Consider the following 12935-nt stretch of genomic DNA (forward strand, 5'->3'; position numbering starts at 1 on the left):
TTGTGATGCTGTGGTAACTTTGCTGTTTGACCCCGGGTATCAGTTTACCCTTATAATGGTCAGTCTGTGCCTTACTTAGTCTAACGATCATTTGGAATAAATCGATGAATGTGAACTTCATTTCATTTTGTCATTTGTTTCTTCGTCAGTTTCATTAGGTGACTTTAATAACACTTAAAAATCAAATATCCCCTACTTTTTTTGAATAGTATATTTAATCGGTTTTTAAAATCGGAAAAAAAAATTCTGCAAGCTAAAAATGCGATTTTTCAAACAATCAGGAGCAGTAATCCTGGAAGTTACCTTCGGATATGCGCGTTTCTTTTTAAATCGGATAAAAATTGTGACCTCTATGGGGTCCACAAGCTAAAAACGTGATTTTTCGTACAATTAGGGGCCATAATTCAGGAAGTTATGGTTCGATATGCGCGAATAACGAAAGGAACCAAGATCTGTGGGTTATAAACATGCATATCGAATTTCATCAAAATCAGATGAAAATTGTGATCTCAAGAGGGTCTACAACCCTGATACACAATATTTTGACACTATTTGCGAACGAGGGGCGGCCATTTTGTCCGTCAGTTTTGGCCCGATTTTTACGAAATTCGAACTCAGCCATCCCTAGGGTGTAACGGTGATATATTGTAACTTTTTTTTTTAAATCGGATAAAAATTGTGACCTCTATGGGGTCCACAAGCTAAAAACGCGATTTTCGTATAATCAGGGACCATAATTCAGGAAGTTATGGTCCGATATGCGCGAATATCGAAAGGAACCGAGATTTTTGGGTTATAAAAATGCATTTCAAGTTTCATCAAAATTGGATCAAAATTATGACCTTTAGGAGGTCCACAACCTTGATATACCAGATGTTTACACTATTTGCGTACAAGGGGCGGCCATTTTGTCCGACTGTTTTGATCCGACTTTCACGAAAATAGAACCCAATCATTAGGGTATATCGTGATATACTAAAACGTTTTTTGAAACTGGATAAAAATTGTAACCTCCAGAAGGACCACAAGCTAAAAACGCGATTTTTCGTACAATCAGGGGTCATAATTCAGGAAGTTACGATCCGATATGCGCGATTATGGAATGGAACCAAGATCGTTGGGTTATAAACATACCTTTCAAGTTTCATCAAAATCGGGTGAAAATTGTGACATCTAGAGAGTCCACAATTTTTTACACTATTAGCCTACGGCAGTTTTAGTCCGATTTTCACGAAATTTGAACTCAACCATACTACGGTGTAACGGTGATATATCCAAAAGGTTTTTTTTTAAATCGGGTAATAATTGTGACCTCTAGAGGGACCACAGGCTATTAACGCGATTTTTCGCACAATCAGGGGCCATAATCCATGAAGTTTCCATCCGATATATGCCAATATCGAAAGGAACCGAGATCGTTTGGAGATAAACCTATATTTCAAGTTTCGTCCAAATCTGATAAGAATTGTGAACTGTACAGTGTCCACAACCTAATTGTGAACAGACAGACGGACGGACGGACAGGGGCGACGACAATATACGTATAAAAACTAAAACACTTAATAAGGACCTTTCCTTTTTTAAATGAAAATTGTATTTTCAGAATAGACAATTAAAACATATGAAGAAATACAGTAAACTCTAATTTATCCTTCGCCAACTCTAAGACTGGAAAGTAAGAATCCGTGTCAAAAATGAGATTAAAATAAAAGTGATGTCCTTAATACACTTTCAATATACAAGATTTACATGGATTCCAAGAGCAACAAACTGGTTAACAGAGTAAATGACATTGTTATGGTGTAACCAGAACTGGGTATTTCGGGGTCACCTATCTGAGCAACATAGTTAATAGGGTTCTCGGTACTGCAGTCACATGATTGCATAGCAGCTACAAAGCGCATAGCAGGCACTGTACTGGGGTCATCGACACCTCTTGAAAGTAAATTGTTGTACGTAATACCCTTTGCCAATCCATTCTTAAAACATTCGTGATTTGTCAACACATCTATTACAACAGCTCTACAACCATGAAGACATTCTCCCTGATAGGAACATTTATCCATAACCTGAACAGAAAAACGAAATAAAATCTTATGAAAACCATGACTCCATCATAGATATATATTTTACAGTCTGGATAGCTTCTGTAATCATACTAATTTGCCCCAATTTGGAGAAAAAACTGGATAAATTTATCGTTGGATAAATCCGGGAATACCTGTATACTGCTTTGTGAGGCAATGTTTAGAATGTGTGGTTTACGACAATGGATTTCTTGTGTTAACCTTAGATTTATGTTAAACTATTACTAACAATCGATATCTCAATCCGATGCAATGACATAAAGAGAAAATTGAAAATATATGTATTATATAAGACATATCTCTATTTGAAATTTATAAGCTAATTTAGAAACGAAACAAATGATATAAAATGATTAACATCCCATTTTTCTGCACCAATCGGGCCAATGGAGACTGACATACGTTATGCAGGGAAATTTTGCCCCGACAATCGGTACTCTTCATTCGTCGAATTCAAGGGCTCTTTTACTTACATTCTAACGTGTACACGTCCCACCCAAACTAATACCGACATTCTAAGTCATGATTTTCATCCTGCAAAACTGACAAAGCAAACCTAAGCTGAAAAATCAGTAGGTAACTGCTGATCAACACCGGAAGCGAATCCGGGAGACCATTGTTAGTAAGCTAGCGCTTTACTCGTAGAGAAACGCCCCATTCACAGTCATATTTGTCCTCAAGCTCTTCGAGTAATTTGCTTGAATGGAACATAAAACGTACTAACCTTGTCCGTTAATTGTTTAGTATCGGGGTTAGACATATTCCTAATCGCTTGAAAATCACATTTTCCATCAAAAAGATCACAATATTCAAAGTTTTTGCGTGTCAAACAACTCCCTGCTGTAACAGCCTCCTCGGGGTAATAGTTAAAAATACCAAAACACATTTCATCAAAGGTGCCCTCTCCATATACAGCGGTCTTCTTTCTAGATATAGATCTATAGGTACAAACCGTTTCTAAGCTATCACCTGGTTTAACTTCTATTGGTGTGTCGTACCTGGTGTAAAATAAAGTTAATTAGAGATGATATTTTACTTTAAGCTTAGACTATCTATTCAACACACATAACTCAAGTTCACTATATATTGAATAACTAATAATGGAACTAGTATTTTCATATATTCTCATATATACTCTTCAAAACAAGTAAGGGATATTCAGAAACAATACAAAATTGCGGAAATGCATTGTTGTTTTTATTAGAGGTAACCAGTGTATGTTAATAACAGGTCAATTGCCTACACATGAACATAAACAGTTCGTATGTCAAAAGTGAAAATGGACGTTTTTTATTTTGGTCTTAATAATGAGTAAATGCTCCACCAATCCTCAGACTATCAGCATGCTCCTAATCAACCGTCCAATCAAGATTTGGGGCAATCTGACCCACTCCTCTTGCAGTGCCACTGCCAATTCTTGTAGTGTTGTCGGTTGACGTTGGCGTCGACGAACACGTCTCCAGATCATGTCCCAGACATGCTCTATAGGGGACAGGTCAGGACTCATGGCTGACCAAGGCATATAATATGGACAATACATGTATGATGACGCTGGAGGTAGTCATTCACGACACGGGCGCGGTGGGTTGAGCGAAGGGCGGAACTATCGGTGCCAGGATGTTGTCACGGTAGTATACACCAGTGACCCTTCCTAGAACAATATGCAAGTCCGTTGTGCAAGTCATGGTGATTCCTCCCCACACCATAACAGACCCCCTACTCTTTTTGAAAAGTATATATCCGCATCGCTAGCACACATCCATCCATGGTCTCCGCGGCTCGCCAACCGTTTTAAAGTGAAAACTTGATTATAAAGCACTTACTGGTTAAGGACAGGTGTATCGTAGCTATAATGTTCATCATTGGTGATCATGAGCTCAGATCCATCTGATCTTGTTAATTTCACATATTGGGATATGCCTGTCGGAAAATCTACATTTTAGCATTGCATTGAACGTGGTTAATTGGTTGCACCCAATAAATATGTAATGAACCGAGAAATAGATATTACCTGCTTAAATATCAATATATTTTCCGGCTAAACACGTTAATAATTTCCACTTTAACGTTTAAATAAATAAATGAATATTTCCCGCTAACATATATAACTACTTCCCAGTTTAATAGTGACGCGATCGAGTTAGGTGACACAGAAGCTGCATTGTGCTGTGATAATAGAGGGGATTGTGTCAGACAATAGGACGATGGCATAACCAATACCGTGTTGACGACTCAACCAACGTATTTTGAATTTGTTGAAAAATTAACCAAACTTTTCATTTTGACAGCGCTGAGTGTGGACGAAGTGGCACGCACTCCATCAATGACAGATGTGTGTGTGTGTACACGATGTTAAAACAGAAGACTTGGGCGTCAAATTTTTCTTCTTTGCTGATTTACTCACCCCACCCCCTCTTCTAAAGACCTCTACGCTCAAACGGATTAATGAAATATAGAAATTACCCAAGTAGTGCATATGATTTAAACCAGTTGTAAGGAAGATGGAACTGTTAAAAGTTTTCTTAGTACAATGCGAGGAACAGGTTGAATGCTGGACAACTTTTGGCATCAACGGTGGGATTTCAAGATAAACTTGACCTGTTATCCAAATACCGGCATTATATTTTCTCAACTTGTCGGTGTAGTAGATAGTCATACCAGATGCATCCCATAAATCAGCCTTTCTCTCTGGGTTGGTCCAATGAAACTGTTAAATCAGATGTAATGTTCATTGTAAGCCATATAATATATACTCTTTATGTTAGATATTTTTGTTTCACCGTTATTAGTCACCAAAATTAGTTTTAGATATTAGTATTTCTGTAAAATATACCTGCACTTTGTCGGTCGAATTGTTACCGGGTATGCCCAGGATATGCAAACCAGAAATGTTGGTTTCTGAACTTTTATGTTTTGATGCATGAAATGAAACAAAGTACACAAATCTCTAGCGTCTTTGCAATAGAAGAGGGGTACCTTATAAAATAGCCAAAGATACCATACCTGAAGTACCCCTTTTTTCATACCATTTAAACCAATTCTAAAGCCAGCCTCCTTGTTGAAACATTCTCCTGGTAAACCTAATGTCCATATTCCTATGGCTTTTGTGCAACCTCTTAACCCCATCGAACATTCCCTTGGGCTGGTTATTTGCTCCGCTATCAATAAAAAAATTACTATAATTGTATTGAACAATTACAGAACCAAAGCAGTGTGCAGAAATATATATATATTCATATTCGAAATAATATATATATATATATATATATATATTCAAAATAAAATACCATTATTCAAAATAAAAAATATATACGCATACGCATAATAAAAGGAACGGTAATGGGGTCGAGTTTGATATCCCAGATCATTTATTAATATATTATAATTTTGATTATAGTTATGTGTACAATGTGCGTACGTTGGGCGCATGCGTGATTGTCCCCCTATTCTTCTTCGAATTCCAACAGTCTGGAATTCTTTGTGTATACAGATGAACATCCGATGCTCGTCCCACCGATCAAATAGGTCCACTTTCCCTTGATGATCACCCTTGAAAAACCGGTCAACGACAACAAATTTAGAAAAGATTATTCCATATGACAGCGACACCTTCACTTAGAACAAGGGGTGTACTAACGAAGAGTTGTTATATGAATTAATAGGTAAAATATAGACAATATTTGGTATCTTCAATTCACCACTGACCGTCGCTTTGTCTACGTATTTTATAAGCGCTCCATATTTCAGTAATTTTGATTTTTTTTTCAAACATGTGGGGATTTTAGGATCAGTCATAAGAAATGTCAATCTACCAAAATACCCATATTGGAAATATACAAAAAAATTGCTGTGGACGACTTGTGTAGTTAAGAATTGTATTAAACCAATGTGGCTGATACTGAATAAAGGTGAAATTTTGTAACAACAAATGCCAACAATATGAAATTCTGCACTATCAATTCTTGTTCAGTGGGTTAAGTGGTTAATCTAATGGGTTAAGTGGTTAATCTAGTGGGTTAAGTTATTAATCTAATCCTAAGACTACGGATAAGATAAGAACACTCTAACTTTTGATATCACAGGGTTTAAAATAGATCTTGAGATTAACCCGATATGAAACTGGGTCAAGTTACTAATTTCCACAGAACAGCTTATAATATGACGAAAACAATTCATTGATATCGTTGGCTTCTCGCGACTGTTATGGCTATAATCCTTATGACAAGAATTGACTGAATAAATTATAGTTTTATACATATCATTTCCTTGATTAACAGATTTGCTGTCGCCATGTCTTCCCATAATATCGACTGGCGTGGTTTCGAATCCCCGGTTGTACGTGGCAAGGAGTAGGGTCGCCTGTCCAACCTCGTGGGTTTTCTCCGGGTCCTCCGGTTTCCTCCCACTGCTAAAGACCCCTACGCGCAAGCGAATTATGTAAATAAAATCAAACAATATGTTAGTCCCGAAATGACCTAGTTTGTGTCGAGTGGGCGTTAAACTCCATTTCTCTCTCTCTCTCTTCCCATAATATAAAGTAAACGTCACAATTAAGTAAAGTTAACTGCGAGGTGAGTTTCGCAGATCGCTGTCAGACACATTATCTGAATTTCTGATATTTTTTATCAGTGTACAGTTAATTATTAATAGCTGATCTCAATTCAGGAATATGTTTCTTAGAGTTTCTTAAACTGTTTAAGTCGCCTTTTTTAATAATGATTTTGAAATGGGAAAATGAAAGCTTACAATCCTCTTCACAGGCAAGAAGAACTATATGGTGCATTACTCGTGTTTCATTGATAATTGGCGTAGTTGCGATCATATGATAGTCTCCGCCATTTGGTAAATCAAAACCCATACACATATAGGTCGTTTCTTTGTCGGGAACATTGGTCCATGGGAATCGGAAATCCATCTTTTGTACTCCTGAAACAAGCGACTTATTATTACATACATAGATTATAAATTTTCTTTTTATTATATTTAACGTATTCGTACTTTAATTTTGAAATTTGTAATTAGTTACCTTCTTCATGTATTGCAGGGCATTTAAATTCGTCGCTATCACATTTAACCCAGGAATTTTTCTCGTTGCATTCGGCACTTCCCCACGGATCACAAACACCGGGGTGTGTTATACCGGTCACGTGGCGAGGAACCGTGCCAGGTGTCCAGGCACAGTTTGGATCCCCCAATTCTACACCATTACTTATTCCATCTCCATCTGAATCTTTCTCACAAAATTCTACAGTCCACTAAAATAACCATATACATTTATTTATTATATTACATACACCATCTTTCAGATATAATTCTATAGACAACTGAAATAGCATCATTTTTCTTTTTATACCATAAATTCGACAGTCAAATGAAATAACATAATACACCGCCAATGTTATAACAATATTTAATTAAGCGCTCATCTTTTTGAAAATGATTGGTTTATGCAAAGCTAAATGCAGGGGCATCTATCAAAGCGTGCATTGCGAAACATTAAGTCAGAAGTGAAAACAGAAGAAACCGGGCTATACCGTGGTGTGTTCAGAAATAATCATAGGTGTGTGTAAGTCTTTATAGCTGTTTGGAGCTATAGTGTACACCTGGATCTCAAGAGGGGAATTAACACCTACGAGTAATGGCTAACAACAGGTACCAACCAGGTTAACAATTCACTGATACAGGGCCGGTGATAGACATGTTACTATTTTTTTTAAATTTAAAATTGCAGCTTTATAGGTTAACCTATTTAGCAAAACAACTTGGTCTGACACATACATACTAAGTAGGAGTAGGGCTTATGTGCCTTTGAATTGAAATGCGAAAGAAAACAAATCCCATCAACGTGTACGAAAAGTCTTTAAAGATGAATCAGGCGTATCTGAAGATAGAATATGCATGGTTGTCATTCACCCGACTAGTTAATGAAAATGATAATAGCTTTATTTTAGAATTACGGCTAATACAATATAAATAATTTAGTGAAATTCGTGATATCTTCATTAGAAATCAAATTTTGTAGACATTAGGCAATTCTGTAACCTCATGGTTGGCTTTTGCAAAATCCTGGCCAAAGGCGTTCCTCTCTCCACCACCAGCCATGTTTAAATGGCCGACACCCTTCCAGACAAAATTTGGTTTACAGGGATGTGGTACATGATCACCATTTGGTATCCTTTCTTGATATCCAGCGTAAGCATTTGTATAGACAATATTGACTATGACAATTGCAAAAACGCGAAGCATTGCTAGCTTCATATTCTATCTGTAAGAAATCAAAATTAAAAATTGGAACAATTTGTAAACATTGAATTTTCAAACAAGGATATACGCACAACAGCGGCACTTTTCAGTAAAAGGAAGCAAAGGTCGTCAAAGCATGTTGTGATGTAAGGTGAACATAGGTTTTCTTTAGAAAATTAAATATTGCAAAGGTTAACAAATCGAGAAATACTTATAATAAATTATTCTATCCAAGGATGCCCTTAAGGTTCACATCCAAAAAAAAAAAAAAAAAATCAATAACAAACTCAATAGAATCATAAAAATGACAAACTTTATGTCAATTTGAAAAAAAAATGCTTTACGGAAAAATAACGATCGGCGAACAAGTATATAGGCAATACGATCTATGTTATACCGGGGAGCACAGTATTTTTTTTTCCATTTAATTACGTGTATTTTGGTGACATTCATTGTGGGGTGAGATTGTTGATGGTCCCTTAGATTTGGCCCCCTACCCCTCCCGTACCTTATTCGCAGATTCTAGATCCGCTATCGGTCTCTTCTTTCGCAGCTTTTCATAAAATGAGTAGCAATTCATATTGATGTGAATATGTAACAACTGCAACACATTCTGTTGATGCTGCCGCCTTTCGAGTACGTTGCAATAAGTATACGTTGATTTTTCGTATACCAATGGAAGATCTATTTGGATTTCCAATAATAAATGGCGATTTAATGAATTAAAGCTATTGCATTCTACTTTGAAAATCACCCAAAATATTTGGAAATAAATTTGAAACTACGGTTTATATAGATCTAATCCTACTACAAAAATATTTTAGAAATATTATACGTAAATTATTTTCTTTTAAAATTGTTTTACAATGATAACTTACCTTCAAAAACACAATGTTATACACCTGGGTTAACCTTTTATCTTAACCACCAGATTATCTCCGAATTGCTTAACTCCATCGGACCTATATATATATATAAGGGTCTTGTTTGTCCAAACCCTTGTGATTATCTCCCAATTTAAACATGACTAAGCAACTGATGACATTTTTGTTATATTAATCTGATATTATCTCTATGTATCCTTGAAACCAAAGGCAACTCGGAAAAAAATAATGATTTAATATAAGTTAACATGTACTGGCAGAGGTGATTAAAGAGGTAGGATATGGTTCTCTTGAAAACTGGTCCGATTCATTTGTCTGAACTTAAAACACATGTATCTTAAATTAACAATGGGTTCACCTATTTGTCTCAAACCATACAAACAATCTAATTTCAAAACCCCTTTCATATTACAAATGGCGCATGAAATGATTGTATACACGACTCGTGTACTGATATTAATTCATTGTGTCTTAAATATTGGGTATTAGGATCCTATTTTCACGGCAACAATATCGATATGGATTGAAATGGACAATATTGAATTCTAATTCATGTTTTTAATTCCAAATAATATTGAAAATATTGAGTCTAGCTCCATTAAAAACTGCTAACCCTAGAATGCTTCAAATTGGCATAGAACATCTTTGGGTAAAAATTCTGTATCGATATTATTTGATTTGATATGTTGGTTTGTTTTATGGGTTGACAATGTGATATAACCAATTTGCCGTTCCAGTAGACATAGTAAGCCATGATATTATCCATTCAGGGCAATTCTTTTAGAAAAATAAATAGAGGGACAAGTGCCCCGATGCTTTGCAAAAATAAGTACCGCCGTATTATAGACCAAGAACACGGTATGGCGTCATCAAGACCATCTTGGAATTGTGTCATCATATAAAAATATCGAAGTCCACCAAGAGATGCGCATTATCCAAGGAACAAGTATGCTAATTTTCATATCGGTGGTACTTGGCTGAGTCTTGGACTTCTTACGAAGAACGTCGCCCATAAGATCAACAACCGATGACAATCGCTCTTAGGCGAAGCTTTCACATCACAAAACAAAGTATTCACATTAGAATCAGAATTAGTAGTGAGATTATAATATTTTGAATAATGACATTGTGGATGAAGTTGATTTTTAGCAATCAATGCAGAGTTGAGAATATTGTAACCTTATTGACACGCTGGTCAACTTTCAATTGGTCAATAGACATAAATATTATGAACTACTTACTCCAACCAAACAATACTTTTGGAACATGAATTAAGCAATTTGGTATTTCAATCTTCATTTCGGTAGAAACTCGAATCAGAACTCTAAGGTATACAAAGTTCAAAAATTATTTTTCACATCCTTGAAGGAGACAACCTTCTGGACCCTCTATGCCCCAATATTTCAGGTTCCTTAAACATGTCCCGTCTATGACATATACGTGCGTCCATTATGCACATAGGAAATAAATAAATTGAGAATAAATGTCGATCCTAGATGCAGCTGCAAAAATTTCATTGAATGGTTGAAATGAAGTGGGATTTCGGTAACAAAACCATTGGACAACTTTGGAGTTGCTTAACTCACCGACTAGAATAACGGAAAAAACACATTTGCGATAGTTACATTTTCAAACTTTTCTGCAGGAGGGAGAGACCCCCACCCCCACCCCCCACGACGATTGTTTGTTTGTGTGGGATTCGGGTCAGCCACCTAAGGTAAGCTACATTGGTCCACATTTAAGTTGCTATATTCAAGGGCTGGAAGAGCAGGAAAACGCGTTTGAGACAATTAAATTTTTTTAATTTTCTCCAGACACTAGAAGTTGCTTTTTTCACGGGCTAGAATAGCAGGAAAATGCGTTTCCGGTCATGAATTTTTTTTTTTTTTGGGGGGGGGGGGCTAACCCGATTTTTTTCGGGCATTTCGAATTCTGCCCCCTCCTCCCCCTAACAGTTATCCACCTATAAAGGAAGATGTTAATACATTAGGTTCCCAATATCACGATTCACGTCAGCAAAACGCGTTTGCGTTTGGGATGGGGGTATCACGGTGGCTAAGGATGTAAGACGCTGTCTCGCTAGCCTGGGGGTCGGGTGTTCGATCCCTGAACTGCATTCACAAATAATAATCGATGCCCGAAAAGTGACTCCAAAAAAAAATGTTTTAATCCATAGTCAATTCAGTAGAAATTCCTGGTATTTAATTGAAAGAAAGTAAAATTAGTCTTTTATTAGATTTCGGACACTTTATTTTGCGAACTAGATGATTTTTTTTTTGTTTTCACTTGACCCGCCTGCTCGAAAGTTAGGGGGCAGCTGCTCCCCCGCCTCCTGCTCCCCCGCCTCCTAACCAGTACGCCTATGTGCATGTGTATAACCTTTTTCGATTTACAGTGACTTTGCTGGTGAGCATTGGTTCAAGGTTATCCGAAGTTCAAGTCGGAACTATCACTTCGTGTTCTATAGGTGGGGGGGGGGGTTGTTGTGGGCACTCATACTGGAACACCTGATACCACTTCTCAAATTTTTGTGGAGCTAATCTAATTGTATATAATAAGATTTGCTTATTATACTAAAATGGAAGTACAACGGTTCATCTATGAGTAGTGACATCATTGGTGTAAATCTCTCGTTTATGGTCGTATTTGTTTCAATAATCAGAGATGGGCTAATTTATCATGTTCCCTAAATTTGAACCCCCTTTCATGTTGATTTATTAGAAAATAAATATGTCCAAATTTATTTTTTAATTGTCTTTCCCGAGATAACGTAGATCAACATGTGAATTGTAAATATTTGCTCGATTAACACAACCATTTTTCCGTACGTTGTATATGCATAGATAGTCATTCCAGTGCAGTTTTAATGGCCATCAGTTCTACGGTGAACAGAACAATGTTATGGTAGCCTTTTCCTGATATTCAGCCTTGCTTTGAGTATGTGTATGCTATATCATGTTGTTCCTTTTGTGGCATCTTTTGATCCACCTGTGTAAAATTTGAGATGGTCCGTCCAATTTAGCGTCCATTAGTTCCATTGCTAGTTCTCTAGCCTCTCTGGTGTTTGCGCGTTCAAATTTACCAGGCACAGTGTGCTTTGACTCATTCTTGACGTGTGCTTACGTAAGAATGGTCTTGCGAATTTTCTAGAGACGGTATTTTATAAAGTTTCTTACGTAAGTAAAAGTGAAGCATGACTCTTTGCTTACTTAAGAATTTTCTAGGAACCGGTTTCAGTTCTAGCTATATACCAAGAAGAAACAAACAGTAAATATTAGAAATAACAGACATTTTAAATTATATACAATAGATCTTAAAAATTATTTTTGGCTCTTATGCTTACTTAAGAATTTTCTAGGAACCAGACCCAGTTCTAGCTAGGAACCGGACCCAGTTCTAGCTATATACCAAGAAGAAACAAACAGTAAATATTAGAAATAACAGATATTTTAAATTATATACAATAGATCTTAAAAATTATTTTTGGCTCTTATAGAATTGTACCTGTATTTTCGAATCAATTTAATTTTTCAATGGATGTGAATTTTAATAATTTGTATAATTTGTTGTTCTCATTGTAGAGTACGGATTTCAGAAGTAGATGACTACATCAAGGCCATTCCAACCTTTTACAGTACACATTCAAGGCTATATCATGTCAGATCCAGTTCAATGTAAAGTTGAATATGTGGATTTTGTCATTAAATTAATTATTAATATA

The 12935-nt window shown here is 36.2% G+C and overlaps 1 protein-coding gene across 1 annotated transcript; it reads right to left on the reverse strand.

The window, feature by feature from the left end:
• Nucleotides 1-1675: 1675 nt before the first annotated feature.
• On the reverse strand, nucleotides 1676-8333 carry LOC126825720 (dopamine beta-hydroxylase). The gene is made up of 8 exons (XM_050555490.2): nucleotides 8130-8333; nucleotides 7114-7342; nucleotides 6834-7013; nucleotides 5091-5245; nucleotides 4551-4794; nucleotides 3911-4007; nucleotides 2812-3085; nucleotides 1676-2069 (listed from the first exon to the last, which is right to left on the reverse strand). Exons 1-8 carry the CDS (start codon nucleotides 8331-8333, stop codon nucleotides 1746-1748), a joined length of 1707 nt encoding a protein of 568 aa, XP_050411447.1. The 3' UTR covers nucleotides 1676-1745.
• Nucleotides 8334-12935: the final 4602 nt, after the last annotated feature.

Source organism: Patella vulgata, chromosome 6 (assembly GCF_932274485.2).
Source record: "Patella vulgata chromosome 6, xgPatVulg1.2, whole genome shotgun sequence".
NCBI lineage: Eukaryota > Metazoa > Mollusca > Gastropoda > Patellidae > Patella > Patella vulgata.